This window comes from Mus musculus, chromosome 5 (genome assembly GCF_000001635.26).
Source record: "Mus musculus strain C57BL/6J chromosome 5, GRCm38.p6 C57BL/6J".
NCBI classification, from domain to species: Eukaryota; Metazoa; Chordata; class Mammalia; order Rodentia; family Muridae; genus Mus; species Mus musculus.
The window spans coordinates 20,063,622-20,089,603 of NC_000071.6; the positions used below are offsets into that span (position 1 = coordinate 20,063,622).

At 37.4% G+C, this 25,982-nt stretch overlaps 1 protein-coding gene across 14 annotated transcripts in view, besides 1 other annotated feature; it reads left to right on the plus strand.

The window, feature by feature from the left end:
- Nucleotides 1-25,982, plus strand: part of Magi2 (membrane associated guanylate kinase, WW and PDZ domain containing 2) — a 1,485,406-nt gene that overhangs the window by 844,235 nt on the left and 615,189 nt on the right. For all 14 annotated transcript variants that reach the window (XM_006535743.4, XM_006535748.4, XM_006535745.4 and 11 more), the window contains one exon: nucleotides 1,931-2,050. In XM_006535743.4, coding sequence (XP_006535806.1) covers nucleotides 1,931-2,050 — 120 coding nt within the window. The remainder of the gene's footprint in view (nucleotides 1-1,930; nucleotides 2,051-25,982) is intronic.
- Nucleotides 15,511-19,167: an enhancer, noted in NCBI's record as "VISTA enhancer mm43". NCBI's record gives its function as "enhancer in: branchial arch[9/11] | facial mesenchyme[8/11]" and the evidence as "EXISTENCE:transgenic organism evidence [ECO:0001131][PMID:17130149]".

The window sequence follows — 25,982 nt, forward strand, 5'->3', positions numbered from 1 at the left end:
AAAGCCATACAGCATCTGCACCAGACTTGGTCACCCCAGATTGGGCCTGAAGCAAGCTCTCCTGAACTTGCATTGTGCTAGGAATGTACTACTGTGCTGCAGGCACTGAACTACTCAGAGCATGTGACTTCTGAAACATGGAGATAAATTAGTAGGCTAAATTGAATCTTTGTTATGCGATTTTGCTTAATGATTAGAGTGTGCTCTAAATAAACAGAAAAACAAATTGATTGCCAAAAACTCTTTTAATGCCTTTTTAATTCATAAGGGTTAAGCACATAAAAGTCAGGATATTAAAAGTTAAAGTTCTCATAGAAACATTAATTTGACAACAAATTATGCATATTAAGTGTGGGAGGCTTATATTTTATAGCATAAAAGCAACAGGAAATATTGCACAAGGTGCCTTAATTAAATTACATAAAATAACAAATTCAGGGGTAAGTCATCAGAGTGATTTAAAAAAAAAAAAAAAAGCTGTTTTGCAACCCTGAAAAAAAGGGTTGTAAAACTTAACTCTAGAAAATGATCCATTTCAACTTTTAAAAAAATCTAGTAAGAATTATTCTGGCTTCAAATGAATTTTATAGTATATAAATGTATACATTCTTCATGTTAGTTTATAACACTGTCTTGCTATTCTAATTTGATCCAAAAAGATCGAAAACACAAGTAAGTACCTGCTTTCATGATAGTCAACAAAGATTTAAAACTCAAAGAATAAAAAAAATTAATGTAAAATGTGTTTCCTATAGTGGAGATCATATGTGGAATCTAATTATATAGATGTCTTCTAATGTACCACTTTGTTTCTGCATTTTCCTGTATTATTACATTTTATATATTTGTATTTCTGCATTATGTAAGTTTCAATTTGACCATGGTAAAATACTGTATGTAGATACATAGAAAGAGAAGGGGGAAAGTTGAGGAATTGTTGGTCTTACTGTCTGTCTGTCTGTGTCCCCCCCACCCCCCCTCCCCCGCTCCCCGCCACCTTGATGATCTAGACAATAAGCTCGGAAAACTAAATTCTCCAAAAACCATGTGGATGTCTTTGACCCTCTCTCTGTAGCTCCATTCTCTCAATAAGGGATATAGTGAGCAAGACAAAGTCCAGTATGGTAACTGTGGGAAAAATGTTACATGCTGGTCAGAATTACAGACAGTAATAAAGGAAGAAATGCAGCCCATATAAGGAAGGTATTGAGATGAACATTGTCCTATTAACGTATATGTCATATTACAGCCATTATAATTGTTACTACAACTGTAATTATCAGACAGTTCCAATTACTATCAAATTTTAAGTACTAGTACAAATTTTGTGACCTTTTAGATTTAGTATGTATATATGAGTTATTTGGTTCAGTATTAACAAACACAATATGTAGTATTCACACATATATACACATGTACGCACACACACACACACACACACACACACACACACTCTCTCTCTGCAAAGGGAGCATGCCAGAAGAATACCAAGATTATCTGACATTAGCTTAAATTTCTACTTTCCAATATACTTTTATGTCACAGGACAGTGGCCTGTAGAACAATAGGAGTCCATTCACAGGAGTGAAGGGTGAAAATTCCTGAGCATGGAGACTCCTGCCCCACCCCTCAACCCACCTCTTTTATAGGGGCACAATGGTCTGCATTGAACAAATCTATTCAGCCACATTCCATGGCAATGAACTCTATGTAAGCTTAATGAGAAAAATGCTTTGTCCATTTACTCAAATTTTTTGCACTGTTTTCTTTTTCCTATTGCCAAACAAACAGAAGGGCACATGGAAACTGCCAGCGCCCTAGGGTGTACAAACACATGTTAGTGACTATTCAAAGGCATGGTGGTATTTCTAAAGTTCAGCAACATGACACTTAGACTATGTCTTTTGTTTTAATTTTTTGTTTAATTTAGGCACCACAAGGCCACATAAGGAGGGTGAGGTCCCTGGAGTGGACTACATTTTCATAACCGTTGAGGAGTTTATGGAATTGGAGAAAAGTGGTGCTCTCCTAGAAAGCGGGACCTATGAAGGTAAGCACGTTTCAGTACAATTTTGTACTTACTGCGTCACATAACTTCCTTTATTCTCCTGACAGCAGAACATTGGGAGAATGGATCAGAATATCCTGCTGATCTGGGCCTGAGGGCTTTGTTAAAATAAGTCAGAAACATGTTAAGATGTATCTGAACTAATTCTACTCTTAAATCGCTCAGAGATCTAAATATGCATGAACTAACTCAGTGGATAAGCATGCTGTTACTTTGGAACTCGGCTGTGTCTTGGTGGTATCCTAGAGAGGGCAGAGAGGAGTTCCTGTCCATCACTATTTTGGGTTCTCATGTTGCTGTACTGCACAGACTCTCACTTACATCTCATACAAGATCATAAGATAGGAGATACTTCGTGCTGGGGAATTCCAAATTTTAGTGAGTAGCCAGTCTCCTTGTGTGCCTGGGTCAAATATGAGCAAAGACTAAAACCCAAATATTGAATTCTAGAAGGATTTCTCACTGCAAAGGACACTGAAAAAATGAGCCATAATATCCTCAGTAACAAACTTGACTCTGTACATTCCTTCTGTGCATAAGACATATTGATGAAACTTAAGAAGCTTATCTAAATAAATGGAAGTGGCATCTTTGAAAAACAGGTGTAAACAGTATGTTGGTATGGTCATAATTGGGCATGTATATTTACATGCATCAAGCGTGTGTGTAATGAAAGTATATATCAGACACAGTACAAGAATAGTTTAAACTAACATAACAGTGTAAATATCTTTCATTCTTCACTGTTACTTGTTCAAAGTATATTTACATACATTCTTATTCAGTCTGGAGATGAAGTTTGTCTCACTGTGTTTCAGCTAATATTGCTCAACAATAACAGTAAAACTTGTAGTCCATGCGTGACTGCTTAGCCCATCCTACATCAGTTTTCTCAATCCTCACTAACAAGGCCAGTTGCTATGTATTCAGTTTGGCCATCTACTTCTTCTACTTGCTTATTGCAGTATGCTGTGACATACAGATGTTCATATCTCACTATTGTGAGGCTGTTAGAGGCATTAAAATCTCTTCAATTATTTAGCATTCTTAAGACAATTTAGGCTAAAAATTCTGCCTAAAAGCACTAGAGAAAGTCACTTATTGCTGCATTTAAGGCAAAAGATGATAATATCTAGAAAATGGTTCTATGCATTAGTCATCATAAACAGATAATAAAGATTGACTTAAAAGCATTTTTAAATAAAGAAGATATTTTAATAATGTAAAGTTTTTTTCAAATCTCTGATGTAAAATTCTTTACATAGTAGATAACATTTATATAAAGTAAGTCAGAGGAAATAAATAATGAATTATAGACTAATTTTCTTTGGTCTGTGTAATAATAATATTAGTTTGTACACATTCTAATAGTAATGTTGTAAAAATTACTTAAAATCCCAGCCTGGGTCTTCTACCCTGCCTTAAACCAGCTAGTTTACAAATGACAGCCGCACTCACAGCCCTTATAGTTACAATAAGCCTTAAACAACACAGGACCTGGACAGCTGCCTATCCTCGATGCTGGTAGAATCTATTTTCCTATCGATAATCCTGAGGTATTACTTGCTACTTACTATGTTCTATCTGGGTTGCTCTTAGCTCCAGCCCTCAGGGCCACACTCTTGTGACCCTTAACCCACAATGGTTTCTCCTTCCTCTTTTCCTGTACTTTCTTTTTTTCTCCTGTTCCTTTGACCCAATGCCCCCAAAACCTCAACCCCACCTATGTCTCTTCTGCCCACCTATTGTCTGCCATCAGCATGTTTATTTTCCAGTTAGAAATAACTGGGGGAGCAGGGTCATTCGTTATCTTATGTATAGATATTCTCTTCTCTGGGGCAACTAGTCTTAGGGGCCCCTGATTAGCATTAGAATACAAGCAGCATTAGGCCAGCTCACTACATAACATATTGTACTTAAAAACCTTATTTAAGTATCACTTTTATATAGTGAAGGACCAGGATCATAAGGATCCTTTCAAGAGTGTGATGTATAATAGGGCTTTTTGATAATGAAATATATATTTCACCTGATTGTATAGAAGTGTTTAGCAGACCATATGTTCATGTTAAATTTCTGTTGTTCTTGTGATCAAATATGTGATATGCCATGAATTTTTACATCACTGTCTTAAAATCAACTTCAGATTATGTTTTAGGTCCCAAGTAAATCTTAAGAAAAATATACTGAAACTGTTCCAGTATAACAGAGCTTTGAGGAAGGGTGACCACTCCTGACTTTCTTAGGTATCGTTTGAAGGTTTGGTACAACTTGTTAGCCATTCCAGAGACTCCGATGTATGTAGAACTGAGTACTAAGCAGTAAGCCAGGTTTTCATGTAGGACTTTGTCGTGGGTATCTGTGTCATTGCTTGCTTTCATAAATAAATTCAAATCTCTTTTGCTGGATGTCATAACTACCTGGATAGAAACCTCGAGAACCTTCTCACACCTTGGGATTTTGTTTTTAGTTTGTCCTATGACTCCAGCTAAGCAGAAGGTAAAGTTCATTTTCAGATGCATTCCTTCCTGGTCTATGCTAGAGCCTCTACTCACTGATGCTGGTCAAGAAAGGCATGGTCTGAGATGCTCTCAGAAGGTTCAGGGGGAATCCCCTGAGTTATTCAACTGGGCATGAAAAACTCTAGACACTTTCTAATTTAAACTCTTGCAGTAGCAATCTTTCATACGGTTTTAAGGTTTCTTTAACGAGAGCCCCATTTTTCCAGATCCCGTTTCATCCCCTTTGCATTTTCTGGGCTGTTGTTGCCTCTCCACCTTGCTATGCTTTCTCCTGTCTTCTCAGTTCTGTAGAGCCATTAGGCAAACTGGAAAAAGCCATCTTCAGTAGTCTGTGAGTGCACTAAAGAAAATACTGAGCTGTTCTTAGCACTAAGATCATAGACTTTTCTGTTTACTATGTGGGATCCTTAACAATGAGAGCTACTCCTAAAAATTGAGTCTGCAAGCCTACATAGCCTGGCTGCTCATGAGCTGGAGAAAGGGTGGGTGGTCTTGTAGCTTAGGCAATATGCTGCATCGCTTGTCCTGAACAATAAGAGCTGCTTTCCCTTTTATTAGCAAAGATAAAAGAGATCCTTTATATACTGCCTGGTCTAGCTGCTCATTGCTGAGAAATGGGAATCCAATTGTTTCTGTGCATCTTTCCTCCTGCCACTTGATTCTATAATCAGAAATGCCCACTTGTAAAACTGTGTAAGAAAAAGGTGTAGTAATTTAGGCAGCTTTCAGAGACACACTAATTTACTTCATTGTTAATTCTAATTTAATCTAAGTGGATAGATGTAACCAAAAAGGAATTTGTCTGTTATTTTATTGATCAGACATCAAAAAGACTCTCCTAAATTACAGCTCTGCATCTGGAAAACTGGACAAAGATCTTGCTCCGGAGAACAATTCTGTTACTTGACAAAGCCTAAAAGGAGGGTCTTAATGTGCTGTGGTTATCTGCAGCTATTGCATATGCCCCTCAGCAGAATTCTGATTGATTCTGAAGGCCTTCGTTCTTTCTCTATCCATGCTGGCCTGAATGCTCATCACAGAGCTGCTGCTTACAGGCCCTGAGGGGAGGGGCCAGGGAGACTCGAGGAAGGATGGCTATGCTGTGTTAGTGAAGGGGCCTTTTCCAATGCTTGGATGATACAGTTCTTACCTTTCCCATTGAGTCAGGTTCATGATTAATTTGATTTATTGTGCCAATAAATGGTTTACAATACAATATTGATTAATGGAAGGAAGTCCAGTCATGAGCCTTGTAATATTAGGAAAAATGTTTGGAAAACAAGAATTGAAGGTATGGGCTTCCTATGGAACAAGAGCCAGAGAACAGTCTGGATGAATGCAGATCACTCTCTTGATATTAAATTTGCTTGTAAGTAGGTATGAATTTATTGTGTAAGTTTAACACGCTCAGCATACTTTACAGGAGACAAATGGAAGCTACAGAACTAGCCTCTATTTTTTTGGGAACTCTTCCCTGATCAGCAATGTGAAGGGAGGTTTTCTTTTGTTGTTTGTTTGATAGCTAGTTTATAGTTCATGGGGAAAACATTATTGGAAGAGACACCCATATGGGTGACAATGTTTACTTAAAAGTTGGCTATATATAATAATGTTTCCTAATTGCTTTTTCAAATATGTTTTGTGTTATTTCCCCTTCCCTCTTTCACAGTAAGGTTTCCTCATCTTTGCTTTCCCATTTCTGACTTCAACAGCTCCCATGTCTTAATGTCCACTATCCAATCCCCCCTCTCCATAGAGAGACCTTTTTACTTTCCTAATTACTCCAGGTTATACATTCACATCTAAAGATTTGGAGCTAGGATCCACAGATGAAAGAAAGCTTATGACATTTGTTTTCTGGGTCTACACTCTCTCAGTATAATACTTTCCAGTTCCAACCATTCATCTGTAGAAGCCCAGCCTCTGGAAACTGACCAAATGCTGGGCTACCCAGAATTCTGAACTCTTGCTTCATTGTCGTCTTCTTCCAGTTGTCTGGGATATTATATTCATAATCCCACTCTTCAGTCACACCAGTTACCTGCCTCAGCCAGAATTCTGAAAGTCACGTTAGCATTCACGCTCCCGAGTTTTGCCTAGACTGACATGGTCTTGTCCTTTCCAGAGAACTCTTTCCATTGCATCAACTATTATTATATTTTTGGTTTTGATTTTTCAAGTACAACAAGACAATTTTAAATATATAGAAGTAGTTACTGCTCATAAAATTAAAGATTTCCTTTAAATGGACATTAGCCCAATTGCAAAACTACCTGTGGTAGTTTGAATTACCAATGCATGGTATTTTGTTAAAGCAATAGAAAAATTAATTAATACACTATTCCAATTTTAAGAGGTTCAAATAGAGCACAGCAGATTATTGGCATATTGGCCCAAATCAAGTACAGATACATTATTCACCCTACCCTAACTCTGTAGTTCTATCTAGTCATGGAATTAAACCTTCATGTAAATTTCAGTTTAGTCTAAACAACGTACAAAATATTATAAGTAATTTAATAATAGAACTTTGTAATTGAAATTCCTTATTTATTTACAGTAATAAGAGCTATTCTTTCTGAATCCTATAGGATTATTATTAAATACTAAATAGAAACTTTTTATGAAATGAATGAATAAATATTATTCAAATATGTTTAATTCTGCTGTCTAAAATCAAAATCTCATTTTTTTTTTTAAAGTTTGACCTTGGAGTTTGCTATTGAAAATCTTAGCCTCTAATCTCAATCAAGATAGCGTTGGGTAATGAAAATAGCCAAAGATAATCAACACAGACACTGTAGATAATCCTAAGAAATGCTGTTTCTTCTTCCTGTCAGAGCTTCAATCCACTGATACGTAAATGGGATTTCCTTCTCAACATTTAAATTGGTGCTAAGGATTTTGTCATTCCAGGAGGCCAACATGAAGTAAAACTTTCCTTTTCCTTTTTTATCTTGTGACCTGATACAAGAGAACAACTCTAGAATATTCATAATAACCCTGATCACAGGAGTAGTTTTTGGAGTTTGCTGTCCAAGCTTATATGTTCATCTCTAGAAGGATTTTTTTTAATTTTTCATTTTTTGGACACTATACCTTTTGTGAATGATTCTATTTTCAAATTTGAGCATATATTTAAGGAACACTGAACCTCTATGCACAAAGCTAACTTATTTTAAGTAGTAGGGGAAGAAACATTTAGTGAACTCTTTGTCTCCTTTAGGGATCTTACAGTGCCAGCTGTTTGTTTAGTTAGTTAGTTAGTTAGTTAGTTAGTTAGTTTGTTTGTTAGTTCAAAGTTGCTATTGGGGAGGGGAAAGGGATTGTATTCAACACTGTCGAAAGAGTCCATCCATCGTATGCACATGTTCTTCCTAAACAACAGAATAGGCAGTATTGTTGTGCAGAAAAAAAAAAATTCAACAAAATTCTCTTTTATGTCGTGACCGATTGTAAGCCCAGGGTTCTTAAAATATGTACTGTGCATTTCTAAACACGTGTCTCACTAAAATTAACAAAAGGAAGTGACTCAAGAAATAATTGACTGGTTCATTATCATTGTAGGAACTTAATAAATATTTAAGTAAATTATTGAAGGTGAGGGAAGTGAAATTAGTCTTTTTACGTCACCCGAATGCTCACATCAATCAGTTTATGACTAGGTCCTCATGACTTTTAGCTGCAGCAGAAATAAACAGATGCAGCCTTTGGGGAATACATTGTTAACAGTCCCAAGGTGATCCATCATGGAACTCATTTCTTTAACTGCCTCAAAATCTATAATAATATTAGGTGAAACCTATGATTTATAAACAATGAAGTTTATGGTTTAATTCATTTTCTTCAAGCTCATATTATAAATCATGGCAATTTTCAACTCACATATACCCCTTTCCCATTTTTAGTCTGAAACAATTTGGAAATCACATAGAAAAAAGTTATCCTATTGAATATACATACTTACTTACAAACATACATACATACATACATACATACATACATACATACATACAGAGGGAGAGAGAGTGTTTAAATTTTTTTTCTCCCACCATGTTGACAAACAGAACCTATTTGCCTCTTCTGACTGGACCACTGTTTTCAAGCCCTCCAAATTGTTTCTCTACATGAACAAAAATGGATCAAACTTTCTTAATAAATTAGGTATGTCATAATTTAAATTTATACATTTGTAGCCATGAATATATATTACTTTATTTTCACTGAATCTAACTTTCAAAGAGACTAAGTTTTCTCATTTTATGAGAAATGTCTCCCATGAGCCTTGGTCAAATTGATGACAGTAATCTTTTACATGACAACAATTTTGTCTGAAATGACCTCTTCCAAATCATGCCGAGCATCTCTGGGGTTCGACACAGACATTCCCCAAGCAAACGTTTCATTTTGTCATTCTCAGAGATGTTCAACTATCCCTTTTCTGTCAGTAATTTTTTCAGAGACTTACTCCACACACCACCCATTTGACAGTGTTAGCCTACAAATCTACAAAAGGAATTTTTACATCTGAACTTCATCTCTGGCAAAGACAAGCTCCCGAGGCACTCTTTCTTTATGTCTTCCATACTGCTGATCTCAAGAACAGAGGATATTAGAAACTAGTTGACCTCTTTCTTTCATGGTGGCAAATATCTTAAAAATTAAAGGGAAGATCAGTCCACTGGTTTTTATTACCTAAGAAAATACATTATTTGAAGAGACTATTAAATTCAATTTTCAGAAACGTTTTAATAGATGTAGGGTTTTTTTTTTAATAAACGATTTTGTTAACTGAAACTTTAATTCAGACTGTGCACAGAAACGCAGTCTGAGGCTTTACTGTTTCTTGTTTGTTATGTTGCAGAGCAGACAGACAGGCAGACAGAGTGGTTTCATTTTGAAAAGAACTTCAGAATCTCCTGCTGCCTGTATTGAAAACATGTTGTTGTAGAAGATTCACAGCGTATGAAAATTCTTCCTTGCCGGAATTTAAAATGTCCTGGCTGCTTTGGCAAGCCCTTGCCACCACTAACAGAGTATGAGATATGTTGAGCCTGCCAGCTCTTCACCATATAATAGCTCATTTATAAATGTTATAGCTGTTTTCTCCACTGTGTTGACAAAGAGAATCCATTTGCCTCTGCTGATTGATCACTATTTCCAAATCCTCTGAATTGTTTCCTTAAGTGGACAAAAATGAATAAGAACATTCATAATACATATTTCATAATTTTAATTTATATATTTGTAGTTGTTTCTATACTTCGATGTATATTATGTATATACACAGCAATTAGATGAAAAGAAGAACAATTAAATCAACCAATAAGTCTGTAAGGATATGGACAGACAGCTCAGTGGTTAAGAGCATTGGTGATCCAGCTGAGAAGCCAGGTTCAGTTCCCAGCATCTGCATCAAGGGGCTCACAGCCATCTCTCACTCCAGACCAGCATTTCAGATTCCTCTGACAGACGCCTGCATGTACATAGCTCACGACAGATGAGTGGGCACACAAAGATGCATAAGTATATAAAAAGTGAAAAAAAATTGTTTCCATATAAGAGAATTGTTAATTCTCTACAAATGTGAAATGTCAGGAATCAAGGAAGCACAGTCCCCACCAAGTGGCTCCTTGTTACAAACGGGAGGTGTGGCTTAGACTGTGCTCCTCCTCAGCTGCGGAACCTTCGCCCTGTTTCTCTAACCGCGCACATTGCTTCGCACCTGGACTCTTAGGCTTGCCATTTCAGCTTCCTGCAGTGCTCCACTTCCAAATCCACACGGCCTCTTTACTCATTTTAAGGCACCAAACCAAGAATCAAGTCTTCAACCTATGCGACTCCCAGCAACTGCCTTGTCTCAAACTGCACCTGCTTTCTCTTCCATCTCTTTCGTGTGATTTTCTTTTACTGTGTTTATTAATATACTTATATTCATGAGAGATTGTGAATTAGTATATGTGTGAGGAGAAGATTGCCTTGATCTATGCTGGAGGCACGCTGTACGCCTGACAGTGAGAAGGAGAAGGGTGAAATCACAAAGTGTGTAAGATGAAAGGCAGAATGTGTGCCCTCCAGGGCCACGGTTGCCATGGGACCACATCTCCACCTGCCAGAGGACAGCACAGCACAGCATTGATTCTCCTAACGTGACACTCAGTTGTCCAGAGAAGGATAGATTGTATGTAGAAAGGTAATACTTGAGAAGAGTTTTCTTCAAAGATTAAAATGTACAAGCTTAGTCCAATGTTTGGCTGTGGGTCTGTGCATCTGTTTCAATCTGCTGCTTGGTGGGGCCTCTCCTCTCAAAGGACAGTTATACTAGGCTCCTGTTTGTAAGCTCAAGAGAGTATCATTAATACTGTCAGGGATTGGTTCTTGCCCATGGGATGAGTCTCAAGTTGGTCCAGTCATTGGCTGGCCATTTTTCCAGTTTCATAGTCACCTTTGTCCCTGCACTTCTTATAGGAAGGGCAAATTTACATGGAGCTTGGGGAGTCTTAGACGATTTGGGGGAAAGGAGTGAGGAATCCAAAGTGAATAGGGACTCCATAAGAAGACGAACAGAGTCAGCTAGTCTGGACTCTTGGGGCTTCCTGAGTCTGAACCACCAACTAAAGAGCATTTATGGGTTGGACCTAGACCTCTGCACACATATGTAGCAGATGTGCAAACCTGGTCTTCAAGTAGGTCCCCCCCCCCCCGCAAAACCTGGAGCAGGTGCTGTCCCTGACTCTTTTGCCAGCCTGTGGATCCTATTCCCCTAGCTGAGCTGCCTTGTCTGGCCTAGTAAGAGAGGAAACGAACAATCTTGCACTGACTTGATGGGCCAGGGTAAGTTGGTACCCAGAGGGGGCCGCTCCCCTTATCAGAGGAGAGGGGCCATAGAGGAGGAACTCTGTGAAGGGGGCCTAGAAGCAGGGGCTACAACTGTGATGTTATAAATAAATAAATAAATAAATAAATAAATAAATAAATAAATAAAATGACTCCATTAATGGAAAGTGCGAGGCTACTGGGAAGCCTCTCCTGACAAACTATTTTAACTTTTTCCTGTGTAGGAAAGATTTACATTATATATTCAAACATATTCAAATTGCTATATTATTAAATTATTTAAGTAATTAATTTACAAATGCAAATAAATATGGTGTTTTCACATGTTCAAAACATTCTAAGCATGTACAAATATAATTAGGGAAAATAACTAGTCACCAATTATAGTGAACTGAGAACTACATGTTCTTTTATCCTGCTGATGTCTGTCATAATTTTAGTGACAAATTCTGTGTGGAATGTTTGAAAAAACAAGTGATTAATGTGTTAGATTTAGAATGGCTCCATCAAATTACTGGTAAATGACTCAACTGTGTAGCAGAAGATGGCCTCGTTGGCCATCATTGGGAAGAGAGGACCCTTGGTCTAGCAAACTTTATATGCCCCAGTACAGGGAAATGCCAGGACCAAGAAGTGGGAGTGGGTGAGTGGGGGGGGGGGGAGGGTATGGGGGACTTTTGGAATAGCATTTGAAATGTAAATGAAGAAAATATCTAATAAAAAATTTTAAAAAGTAAATATATTGATAAAAGGAAAATTCACCAGTTCCATTTTGTTTTAAGTCTGAGCACAATAGTTTCTTGATTTTTTGAAAAATTTATTTATTTATTTTACACTCCATATTTTATCTCCCCACCCCCAGCCCCATCCACGCTCCTACTGTTCCACATCCCATACCTCCTCTCCACCCCCTTTCTCCATGTGGATGTCCCACCATCCCACCCCCACCCCACCTGATCTCTAAACTCCCTGGGGCCTCCAGTCTCTTGAGGGTTAGGTGTATCATTGCTGAATGAACACAGACCCAGGAGTCCTCTGCTGTGTGTGTGTTGGGGGCCTCATATCAGTTAGTGTATGTTGTCTGTTTGGTGGTCCAGTGTTTGAGAGATCTCAGGGGTCCAGATTAATTGAGATTGCTGGTTCTCCTATAGGGTCGCCCTCCTCCTCAGCTTCTTTCAGTCTTTCCCAAATTCAACAACAGGGGTCAGCTGTTTCTGTCCATTGGTTGGGTGCAAATATCTGCCTCTGCCTCTTGATTTGTTTTGTTTTGTTTTGTTTTCACTCTTTGCAATACTTGCTGTCCCCTGGGGATCCTGGGAATGAGAGATGCAGTTCATTTTCCTCAGTGCCTCTGTTTTTAGCTGGAAAGTAAATAATACCTATCTATCTTGGTATATTTCTAGACAAAGTCACATGTGCAGTATGTTCCAAGCACCACCTTAGAGGCAAAATATGTTCAGCAAGTCAGGGAAACATGTCTATTCAGGAATACATCATTCATTTATGGTCATGAGCCTGTCTTCACAGTAACCTTCATTGCAATATACTTGTTTTAGACCTACTTTGTGTGTATGTGTGTTGGTGTGTGTATATGTGTCTATATGTATATGTGTTTGTGTGTGTATGAGGTGTGTGTTTGTGTATGTATGAGTTTGTGTGTATATGTGTTTGTATGTATATGTGTTTGTGTGTGTATGTGTGTGTTTGTGTGTATTTGTTTGTGTGTATATATATTTATGTGTGTATAACTGTGTGAGTGTGTTTGTGCATGTGTGTATATGTGTTTGTGTGTGTATTATGTGTTTGTATATGTGTATTTTTATATGTGTGTGTGTGTGTGTGTGTATAACTGTGTTTGTGAGTGTGTGTTTGTGTGTGTTTGTTTGTGCAAGTGTATGTGTTTTTCAGTATGTTTGCGTTTATGTGTTTGTGCATGTGTTTATGTGTATTTGTGCTTATGTTTATTCATGTTTGTGTATATGTTTGTGTGTATATATGTGTTTATGTATATATATATATATATATATATATATATATATATATCTGTTTGTATGTGTATTTGTGTTTCTGTGTGTTTGTGTGTGTTTATGTGTCTTTGTGTATGTTTGAGCATGTGTTTATATGTATTTATGTGTGTTTATGTTTATGTGTATGTGTGTGTTTGGGTGTTTTTATGTTTGTGTGCCTGTGTGTGTGTGTGTGTGTGTGCCAGCCACAAGCATTGAATCCCTTGTAACTGGTGTTGCAGGCTACTGTGAGCTGCCTGGTGTGGCTGCTGCTTGTGCCCTCCAGAAAGGAGCAGGTACTGCAGAGACAGCTCCTCAGCCTCACCAACTCAATACTTTTTAAGTTTCTAAAAATATGTACACCTCTTATACATTGACTCTCGCCTTTTAGGAACTTTCCTTTCTATTGCACTTTCTAATGTTTTGTATCTATCACAATTTCACTGGCTTAATATTTCTTTATTCTTGCTTTTGTTATCTGTTGCTTTCTTGAGAATATAGTCCTGTGCGATTGTGTGCTGTATAATACATCACATCCAGGGGTCTTCTCATGCTGCATTGTTCTGCAAGTCATACCCCGGTTAGTCTACTGCTTGTTATAGATCTTACATTTCAATATTTTCCCCATAAATTTAATAGAGAATAATAGTGAAAATAGTAGAAATATGTTCCCATGAGGCAAAAGTGAGAAATTTAACAGAAATTATTTCTTTGTTTTAAAGGGAGACAGTAAATGGAAAATGAAAACTGATGAAGTTCATGTATATTTCGTGCTTGTTCAATACCCTAAATATAGCACTTCGAGTCATTTAACACACATACAGTTAATTGTAGTAATGTGGTCATATTAAATAAGATCATGCTATATTGTGTCAAGAGAAAGTGGTCATATTAAAAAGGGGCTCTTTTAATGAACCTCTAAACAATTTCTTTGGCTGTATCACAGCCTAGGTTGATAATAAAAATTGCCTTTGAACAGAGTACTCTAAATTTTTACAAGACTCCAATTCTCCTGTAAATTATAGAATTTGAAATGTAATTCTCCCTGGAACCATAAAAGAATTAGAACAGAGAAACGCTGTTAAGAATAAAGCAAGATAAAAAGTAAAAAAAAAAAAAAAAGGTAGACAGTTTCTTTGAGGAAACAGGCATGCCTATTGAGATACCTGGTTCAATCTGATGTCACATTGTTTAGTGTATTTTTTGCTCATGAATTTAGTACAGCATTGTGTGCTACTTAAACTCCATGGCAACATACCGGAATCTTCTCCCACAACAAACAGACCTCACATAGTTACCTTCTTTGCCTGAAGTTTGTATAAATTGAAGTAGCCTTTTTAATTAGTATTTTATCCCAAGTTTCTTTACATTCTAACAGAGCATATTATAGCCTTAGTGGTTCAAAAATATTGAGATGAGTCTCCTCGGCAGGTAGTTTTAGGAATAACTAGGAGGTTGGTGTGATGAATTAAAAGTTATAGCTGAGGATGGGAGTATTTTATACTAACAGAGCAAAAACAGTGTACTTTTATTATTTTTTTTCCTATTTTAGTCTCCAATTTAAAATTGTGTTCACTTGGTGATTACTCTTGTGTGTGCCTTGGACACCCTAAAAATCATGCCTGTTTTAATTATATCTTACAGAATTTGAGAACCCCCTTTTATTTTTCTCATGTTCGACTAAGTTCTTATATAATTGAACTCAAGGACTATTAATTATTCAATGTATTCTTTATACTATTTGCCATGTTCCTGATTACTCAGTGACTTTACTTTTTATGTTTTGCTTAAATTTTAGATAATTGTGTTAATGAAAAATGCATCCAAAGCCATGGGATTTTATTTAGGAAAAAATAAAACAATTAGGAAAGTATAAACATTTTCAACAGTAAATGAATGAATCATGACTGCCTCAAATTATCAGGATATTTGTCAAGACTGTCAAAGTAACAAGATGTGTTCAGTGTGACAAGACATGAAGCTGAAGTTGAGATTATGAAGACAAGACGTTTGGGGGCAGCTGTGCAGTCAGATTCCCTGAGAAAGGGTGGGCGGTGCCAGTCCTTGCTGCAGAAGGCACGGTCTGCGCAACTCTTGTTTGCCATTCTTCTGTCCTGTCGGTTCCCTTCCGAGCCTACCAGCTGCTGGCACTCGAAGGAGCAAAATACACCCAAACCCATGACTCAGAAGAAGGCAATTGTTGGAAGGAGGAGTTTGAGAACTTTCTGATGTCAAGTAAGCTCTTCCAGTGTCCATCATGTTTTCTGACAAATAGTGCTGTCCTAATTTGCAACACTGGCTTTAAAAAGTCATAGTAATATTCCGAATGCAGAAGACAGACAATTAAAGGTCATGGTAGTTAATAATCGAAGGCATTGGTCTGGAGCTTAGAAGAAGCCATAGACACTGTTCAAGTATGTTATTACTACCTAGGAATTGCTAGGCCTAGGAATTATAAGTTCAGATGCTAGCATTAGACTTCCATGAGCTTGGTGCTACAGCAAGAGAACTCCTCAGAGTTCTAATGAACAGAGTTGCCCTGTTTCTAATAATATTTTTCTTTATTCATTGAAAATTGCATGTATTTACATATTCTATTTTGACATATCCATCTACCAGTATCTCCCCTGATTGTCCTCTACTCCATTTCCCTCCCAGTGTTCCATCTTCTTTTATTATTAACATTAATAGCCCCTGAAAACACTTAATGCTGACACCATATGCAGTGAATGAGAATGAGGCCATCTACGGGGACATGGCCAATCTACCTGCTGGTGTCCATATCCCTAAAGGAGGGTGACACTCCCTCAACAGTTACCAACTGACAACAGCTCCTACAGCTATAGGTGGGGGTCAGGAGTATCCCACATTAATTTAACAATTTTGACCTGTTGCTTTTATACAGCTTCATGGTAACCATAGTGCTGTGAGTTAGCATACACAACACTCATGCTATGCCTAGAAGGCAGCATTTCCCAATACTCCTCCTAGTCCTCCAGTTCTTACGTTATTTCTGCCTCCATTTAATGATGGTCCCTAAACTTTGAGTGGGAGGGGTTCATATAGACGATTCCTTCACAGTTAGGACTCACATCTACTCATATTCATGTGATATATTTCAGTCATATCCTTCTATCATCACCTCCTTCCGCTGCCTTGCATTGTATCTCGCTCCACATCTTTCCCAATGTTATGTCCTCTTCTCCTTTCTTGTTATTAATAACCCCTGAACTCAATGCTGCTAATACGGGCAGTAAGCAGGTAGGCAACATAGTTATGAGTCTTTGCATGAACCACTACTAACTCCACAAAAGAGGTTTGTCTGGCAGGTCTATAGATATAAATGTGAATATTTACTTAGGAGGTCGTTTGACAGAATTATCAATTATCTAAAAAAAAAAAAAAAAAAACAACAGTATGCTTTCTCTAGGGCCTGTTATCTCAATCATGGTATTTTGATCAGATTTACAGTCCTGGGCATGAAATCTGTCTGTGGAGTAGACCTCATATCAAGTCATGGAATGGTTGGTGACACACACCCACAGAATACCACAATTGCACCAGTATTCTATGCCCTACATCTAAACAACTGATAAATTGGACATGTTAGGGCGAGACATGTACTAAATGACCTTAAAGAGCTTAACAAGGATAATCAAAAAATGCTGTGACCTGACGCAAGGAAATGATTTCCAGTTGCCATGGCTGTTGAAATAATAAACAGAGTGCCTTGGTAAGTAGTTGCTAAGGTCGCAATTCGTGCACTAAGAGCCCTTTTGGCAGAGTTGCTCTAAAAGGTAGGCTGGTAATAATTATACCATCAAAACATCAAAAACAACCCTGGAGGTTACTTGACATACACTTTCTCTAATTTTCACCATATTTCTTCAATGACAGTATTATGTCAAATATTTTCATAGAGGACAAACCGGAAGCTCAAAAATGTTTAATAACGAAGTTCGTCCCTCGAGGCGTCAGTTGGCAAAGTTGTAATTGTTTCCAGCCTTCATGGATGCAAAGTGCAAGATAAAAAGAAGCACTTCCTCTTGAGGTTTCCAACCAACTTCAAGCCTGACTTCACCCTGCCTTTCCTTTCTTTGTTTGTATGCTGTCCATTAAGTATTTGCTCTTCTAGTTGTGTCTCTGTGGTCTGTAATTTCCTTCCAGTTCTGACCTCAAATTATTTTAAACCAGTGTTCCTTAAAATGTGCCAAGTGGAGTGTAAGACACATGAAATTCTATCCTTCTAGAGGGAGGACACACTCAGTGGTCAAACAAGTTTGGAAAATATAAAACAGTTTATTATATTATTATATCCTTCCTTGAAAATCCATAAAAAGGATTGTGTGTTAAAACCCTGCAATAAATAAAACCATCTGAATTTCTGTTTCCAGCATAAATTGTTAGCGTCCTATAACCAATGTTTTGGAGAAGGTTAGGAAACAACAAGAGCCCAAGACTGTCTGGATCTGTGTTGTATACCTTCCAAAGTGACTGAACTAGGTGCCCTTTGAAGCTCTACCAGCACCATAATGTGCTAATGACTTTCTGTCCACACAGCCAACTCTGACTTTAGCAATAACTTGCTCTCAGCCTCTAGAAATCACTCCACATCACCACCTTCCCAGTCAGATCGAAGTGAGGAATAAGGGTGGTTCCAAGGTCCATAATAGTTTATGCCATTAAACTATTGCTGTGCTATCAGAAGTATAATCCACAAATTTCTTGTTGCACAATATACAGTGTCTAACAGGCCTTTAACCCTTATACCCAGCAAACAGTCTTCTATTACATAAACCAACATAAGTATACCAAGAATTGGTGTATATAAAAACAGGAAGTTCAAAGGAGATTACTTAGTTCAAGATACTAAGTGAAAACACTAATAAATGGTGTAAATGTCAGTTATCCAATCCCTTGGTAGAGTTTACTATAGTCCTGCTCCTATTATAAAGAATATGTGAGAGAGGGGAGAAATACTCACATGGTCTTCCCAAGACCTTGTAAACTTGAAGCCATTATACAGATGATACCACTGCCATCCAGGTAGGCAAAGTAACTGCATCGCAAAGCTAGCTAGAGATGCCGTAGAGAAGCAACAGTGTATGCCAGGAGAATGGATTTGTTAGGAAAGTTGATTTAACTTTACCTCTGCCAAAATAAAAGGGGAACGAATGAGTCCCATTAACTGTGTAAAAGACAGACCCTTAGTGTGTGCCTCCCAAGTATATATCCCAGTAAACTACTACCTGTATTGTGTATGGTATTAGATCCTTTAGGAATGTTTTCTATGTTCTGTGGTAGCTGAACAAAAGAAATTTCTTCCCTGAGACTGGTGACATAATGCTATGTGTCCCATGATCCACATAAGAAAGGCATTAAAGAAAAGGCAGGAGAAAGCTGTTTTCAATCCTCTACAGGGATTTTATCCAAAAGTGAAAGTTACTATACTATGAGGAGTTGAAGAGAACCAAGCTGAGTCAGAGGAATGGCTCAAATATGCTGATCTGTATACAGTAGTAGGCAGCAGTGTATAATAGTATGCAGTGCTGGGGATCTGCAGGCACTAGGGAGTCAGAACTTTCACAAAACCATGTACCATGCAACTGAAACTGATATGAACCAATGAGGGCCAAGCACATGGCACCAAATGCACCTAACCTCAGTGTATCTACGCAGAAAGATACTGCACAGGTGTTCTGTACATCACTGAACCAAAAGGAAACCCACAGAACTAGATCTGAAAAAGGTTAGTTAAGGCAATCCAAACAGTGAAACATACACCAAAACCACAGTGTAAGAAGGACATTCTTCTCTTGATTTGCTTTTAGCACAGCTCCCCCACACAGTCCATGGTTTTCTGTTTTTGTTTTATGTAGTGTGTGTGTGTGTTGATGTGTTTGTTTGTTTGTTTGTTTTGTTTTTACAAAAAGCCTGACTTTTTCTCATGTATTCCCCTTCTAATTTTAGCCAATGGAAGAATGTTGTTAATTATCTGACTCCTGACAGGTACTCACACAGCCAATCCTAGAGACTGGTCACTGTGCTCAGTTTCCTCCTACAGATTGCAGCACCGACTTCCTAAAGATATGCCACGCCCTCTCAGAGTCTTTGGTCCAGTCTTTCCAGATGCAAAGGTTTACCCAAGTCTGTCTGATTGGCTGAGATGAAGTGGCATGACTGCATCCTAGTGTAGAGTTCCTATCAACAGAATTTCTCACATTGTAGAGTAGGTGTATGGCCACGCCCACACATTGACAGGCCTTTCAAACTGTGAACAAAGGCTAATGTACATTAAAAGATAAAGTTTCCAGCTCACCTGCAGATTCATAGCCAGAATCCCCTAAAGGACGAAGATCCAAAATGCAGTGGCTTTTTAGTTACTTGTGTCAGCATAATTCCATTAGTATTCAGGGGTTTGCAAGGTTTTGGATAATTTTGTGCTTCATTTATAAATATGTAAAAAAATGAGAAAAGAAAGTAAGTTGAAAATGAAAACTTACAAGATATTTTATTCTAATGGAAGCAACAATTTATATACACACATTTTATATATATATATATATATATATATATATATATATATATATATATATATGTATATACACACACACACACACACACACACACACACACACAGAAGGCAGAGATGCAGAGGAAACTCAAGAGTAGTTAAACACAGCACAAGGGCATGTAAAGTGCAAGACAAGGGGAAATTTTATAGAGCAGTCACTTCGGATATATTTTAAGACTTTATTGATGTCATAAAATTCAGAAACTATAAACCTGGATTCTTTGTCAAAACTAGGCCATCGCATGCAGAGAAAAAAATGGATCTATATTATATGTTAAAAAATCAGATATAAACCAGTTGAAAATCTCAAGAATGATTACACAAAGAATATTTTAGTAAATATCACCAAGATTGGCATAAAATGATAAATAATAGCATATTAAAGTTACACTGATTTAAGATAAAGCAGAAGGACTTGGATGCCTAATTCTCTCTGCTCATTATTCTCTCTCCTCCTCCTCCTCCTCCTCCTCCTCCTCCTCCTCCTCCTCCTCCTCCTCCTCCTCCTCCTCCTCCTTCCTCTCTCTCCTCTCTCTCTCTCTCTCTTCCCCTGTTTCTCTCCTTTGCACCCCTTTTGACCATTAGGGCAGACTCTCTTTTATTTATACTCATTGCAAAATCCAAAGAAAGTCTTCATTTCTTTTTGCCTCTAGTTCACTCACCAAGTGTCCCCAAATCAGCATTTCCAATCTAGATATTATAGCATGAACTCTCATTCAACCATGTCTGTCTTAGTTCGCTTTTACAAATACATAAACTAAAATTCTCCTAAATAGAGTACACATCTTTAAATTAAAAAAAAATAAATAGAAGAATCCCTTCATCTCTTTTATTTCCCACTCTCAACATATTAACCATTGTACAGTTCGTTGTCCACCTCAGAACCCTAGGGGTACCCTTGATTCCCTTCATAACTCAGGTCACCCTGAGATCCTTTCACTAACAGATCCTACACAGTTCTTTAATGCATCTCCTCTGCTCTGCTCCCCATGACTGTGTCTCATATTCTCATCATTTCAGAGCATAGCAACAATGTCCATACTGTCTTTCTTGATACTAGAAATCTTCCTGCTACCTTGTAACCAAGTAACCTCGACTCTCTGCTCCAATAATTGTCATCACCTTCTCTGTAAAATTTGTCACAAACCAGAGAGTCATATGACTCCTGTCCTGGAAGCCACTGCACCACCTTCCCCCTGGGACATGCAGATGCATCAGAGTTCCCTACAGGCTTATAGTTGTTCCCATCTCCACATATCTAGACGTCATGTCCTCAGTCTTCAAGAAATGGTCTCGTGTCCCTTATTGAAATTCTCCCTATTCATCTCTAAACTTCAGTGTGCTTTGTGTTGTGTGCCATACAGTCAGCTCTCCTGTGATTATATAATTACAATGTTTTGATTGGCAATTGCTTTGCCTTACTGTTGAATTTTTCAATCTTTGTGGACATTCAGTGAGCATTGGCTGCACAGTCATTAAGAAACTTTTCACTATGAAAATTTATATCCAATGCACTGCCATGTTTATATTAATATTTCTCTTTGAAAGATCATGTGCTAGCTGGAATAGGAGACACATGCTTATAATCTCAGCATTAAGGCCCTGAACACAGAATATCATGAATTGGATATCCACCTAGGCAACGTAGTAAGACTGTTTCTGGAAGAAACATCGTATTCCAGTTTGTTATTCAGTCAGTGCTCCTTTCCAGCTAATTGTCTAGAGGAGAATGCCAAGAAGGCAATATTAAAATACCTTTTCCTCTCTCTTCATTCTCAATTATCATACCTTATATTCATATATTTAAATTTTCCCACTTCTCATTCATTGTACAAGCATGTTAGTTTTGATTCATTTTTTAAATCTAGATAGGTGCAATACTATTCTAAATGCCTTCAGTATAGCCTGGATCTCTCCACACCAAGTTTCACATTACATTCTTTTTTTTTTTTTTTTTTTCAAAATTTAAGGCCATTTTTAGGTCCTTTTTTTGTAACCTATCACCTACACACACACACACACACACACACACACACACACGAGAGAGAGAGAGAGAGAGACAGAGAGAGAGACAGAGAGAGACAGAGAGACAGAGAGAGACAGAGAGAGACAGAGATAGAGACAGAGACCAATGAATTACAGACTACAGCTTGACTTTACTCATAAGAGAAAGACAATAGAGGTAATCTGGATTTTAGTAGAATATGAGCCCATAAATGTAATGAGAATACATGGGATGTTATATAATCGTCAGAAGTAGCACACTTGCATACACTTCAGAAAAGCATGAATTTACCCCAAGAAAACAAAAGACAGTAAAAAACCTAAAAAGGATTATAGAGCCATATACTCTACAGGAATTTACATACAATGCATGCAAAACAAATGATATTATCAAGGATATGTTGAAACATTAAGATACATTATGTTCTTTTCCTGATTCTCATTCCCTGCTTCATCTTTCATCTTAGTAGTTCATATCTAACCAACTCGTGCTTTATTTCTCTTTATAATAAATGCACGCTACATAATTAGTTTATATCTGTTTTCTTCATAGCAGCTTCTCAGTTCCTAGAGTAGTATATGGTAATTAGAAAGTGCCTGACAGATATTTGCTTAATGGATGTTTCCTTTCATTGTAATATTTGTCCATATATTATCAGATATAATAACTGAATTCCGTATGGATATAAAAGTCAATAAATTAACTTTTCATACAAACAAACAATGAAAAGAATGCAAAAATCATTTCCCAAATTCCAAAAGAAGTTACAGTTTTCATCCTTATCTATCTTTGGAAAAGCATTGCTCCCAGTGCCCACCCTGTGTTCTCATTTCAGCTTCATGCTCGCTAAGAGGATCACAGTCTCTGGCCTAAGAATCAGAGTGTGCACTCTTCTGTTTCTGTAAAGACTTCTTTTCTGTCTCTGCTCACTCTTCCCCTATAATCCCTGGCCAAATTCAACCCAAATTCTCCTCTATAAGTAGTGCCGAGTGCTTCCTCAAGACTCCCTTGAGACTTCTGTAACCTACAGAGCTGCCATGGAACCCCGAAACTCCTTTGCAGGATGCTCACAGGGGTACATTAATATTTGTGCATTTGGATCATTTTCCTTGGTCATCTTTTCTCACCAATATATTAGCCCTATAAGTTCAGGAACTATTATTTCTACCTTTGTCTTTTATAATAGTTGTTAAATCTGACAAAATACAAATCATATACTTGATATTAAAAAACAATTAGTCTTTTGAATGAGTAATTTTAGCCATCTGTAGACTTTAAGGAATACCATCTCCCCATAAGACAAGAAAGTCTCATTCTTTGAGTTTTTAGTACACTTCAAGGCCATCCTCCCTACAAGATGGTATTTATCTTGTGGGCCTAGGTAAAGCTTACACATGGCAAAACAGAAACAAAGTAAAAATGACATTGCCTAAGAAAAGCCTGTGTTAGAGTGTCTCTCAATGTTTGCTGCTTAAAAAAAATAATAATAAAGTTAATTATGAACAAGGAAACTAGCAATTCTTTTACCTACCGGCAGGGCTTGTGCCTTGCTCTGCTCAGAGGTTTGCAAATCGTTTAGTGCTTTTCATTATCAGTTTTCTTGCACTTCTCAGCACTTCTGTCATTTAGATCGGAAAAAAAAACCCACAGAGAGACTTTGATGACTAAAAGAAGCAGCGCCCACACCATGAGCCTGTGCCAGAAATTGCTGATTGTGTTGGGAACTGCTTTTTCAAAGTCAAGAAGCTAGCTTTGATCACATTGCTCTTAAAGTCCCCATGAACTTTGCTCATTGTTGTAATTCTTGTGTGATCAGTTAATTACAACACCTTTTCCACGGCTAAAAGCGAAGAATGAACCAGATCCAGTGAGGTCTATATAATAACAAGACAGGATTCCTTTTAACCCGATATTCTAGATAAAATACAGGCTTTTTTTTTCCATAATTCATTTGTTGGAAAAGGTTTTTCTGTTTAAACAATCATAGTGACAGCAAAAAACAATATCCATGGGCAGGTACTGTTCCCCACTGTCATGGCTTATGTCATGGCTCTTTGGTAATATGACCATATGTTACTTTGCCTGTTTCCTGTCTCTAGAATTTGTTTTATTTTCTTGAAAATGTGTTTAGAGTGACAATCAATCAATCAATAAAAGAAGCACAGCAGACTTGAATGTAAAGATGAGATCAAATGTCCTCCCAAGACTTAGCATCAAAGCACCTAGGACAAGACATCTTCTGGGAGTAGAAGTATGTAATTACCTGGGGATTTAAATGTGTGCCCACTGGGGAGCAAACACAAAAGAATGCTGCATTGATTTGGGTGAGAAAATGGAAATATTAGAAATGGCTTTATAAGACAGCCAGGCAGCAGAACTGTCTGGATAGCTTAAGGTGCCTCCCTCTCCGCAGTGTCCTTTACACAGGCATCTACTTAGACCGTGTGCCCAGTGCTCTACAAGCCAATGCAAACCATCTCAGTGCCACATGTCCTCCACACCTAACGTCCTCTGAATGTATGATTTTCCTTTGTATCCGTTAATGCAAACATTTCTAATTCTGTTACTGCGTCTCATACATTACTTTGCAAAAGATAGAGTTCTTTGCTCTGTGGGAATAATACTGATTTATTTTTAAACCTTGGCCAAAACATTCAACAACTGAAATATTCCAAAGTTCACCAATTGCTCTGGCCTTCTCTGGAAATGTAGTTTCAGTGTTCTTTGGAGATATTCCCAAATACTGAGAGGAAAGGGAAGTTTTACATCATTTCAAAGTAAACGTAGTATTTCAGATGACTATACTCTCCATTGAAGCATACAGCACGTTTGTTCCTTCTCTGAAGGCAACTTTCAAATAGAAAGCTAAGAATATTTGGGGAAGGAAAATAAGAACTAAGAATGATTGCCAAATGCCCCATAATTGCAAATCATTGAAATGATAAGAAGGAATATTTATTTCATTGAAATACATATTTTATTTACTTTAAAACCCTAGAATTATGACTGGGTACACCCTTGCAAGGACATGTGTCGTTATACTTCCTCCTTTGAGATATCATTTCATAACAATTGATTCTGAGGCATAACGACTTGTGGAATACTCTACTGACACATCAAATGTAGACATTACACTTGATTCCTCCCCTAACCTTTAATCTAAGGAATGCTTCAGCTTCTCTCCCGTGCATAGATCTCTCCCCTTGATGACTGCATCCAGTTCATCCATGACGTACCATATTACGGCTATGTAAGTGCTACTGCAAAAATATGACTTAGGTGTCCTTTTACCCCATGATTTAATAGTTGCCTCATTTTTTCTGTTTTCTTAATTTTTAAATTATATCTTATTAATTCTCTCACCTGTACCAACTTTATAAAATGATAAAAGGTAATATGTGCCTCACAAATAAAAGCATAATTTATATAAAATTATTTTTCCTTTCTTGCTTAAATCTAAAAATCATTACGTTAGATCATATTGCTTTCATTTCATTTCCACATTTGAGAATATTTCAGTAGCTATACAGGCCCTAGATTCATGCTTCTTGTTTTCTGGTTTAGATAAATCTCTCCCATTCATGACCTTGTGAAAAAAAAAAGTTTTCATCCTTGATCCACAATTCTCTTACCTTTTTTTTTCTGATTCTTTTAAAATTTCTTTTAAATTTTATTTTTAATTCACATTCATTACATACTTTGCACTCCAATTACAATTTCTCCTCCCTCCTCTCCTCCCAGGACAACCAACCTCCCCTTCCCCCCTAGATCCATCTTTCTTCCATTTCTACTCAAAAATAAAATGGGATAAAGAAAAGAGCACGCTTCCCAGGGATATTAACCAAACATGACACAACAAATTACAATAAGACTAGGAACAAATCTTGCCTAATCGAGTCAACCATCCTCATAGAAGGAGAAGGGTCCCAAGCACAGCCAAAGTGTTAAAGGAACTCCCCACTCCCATTGG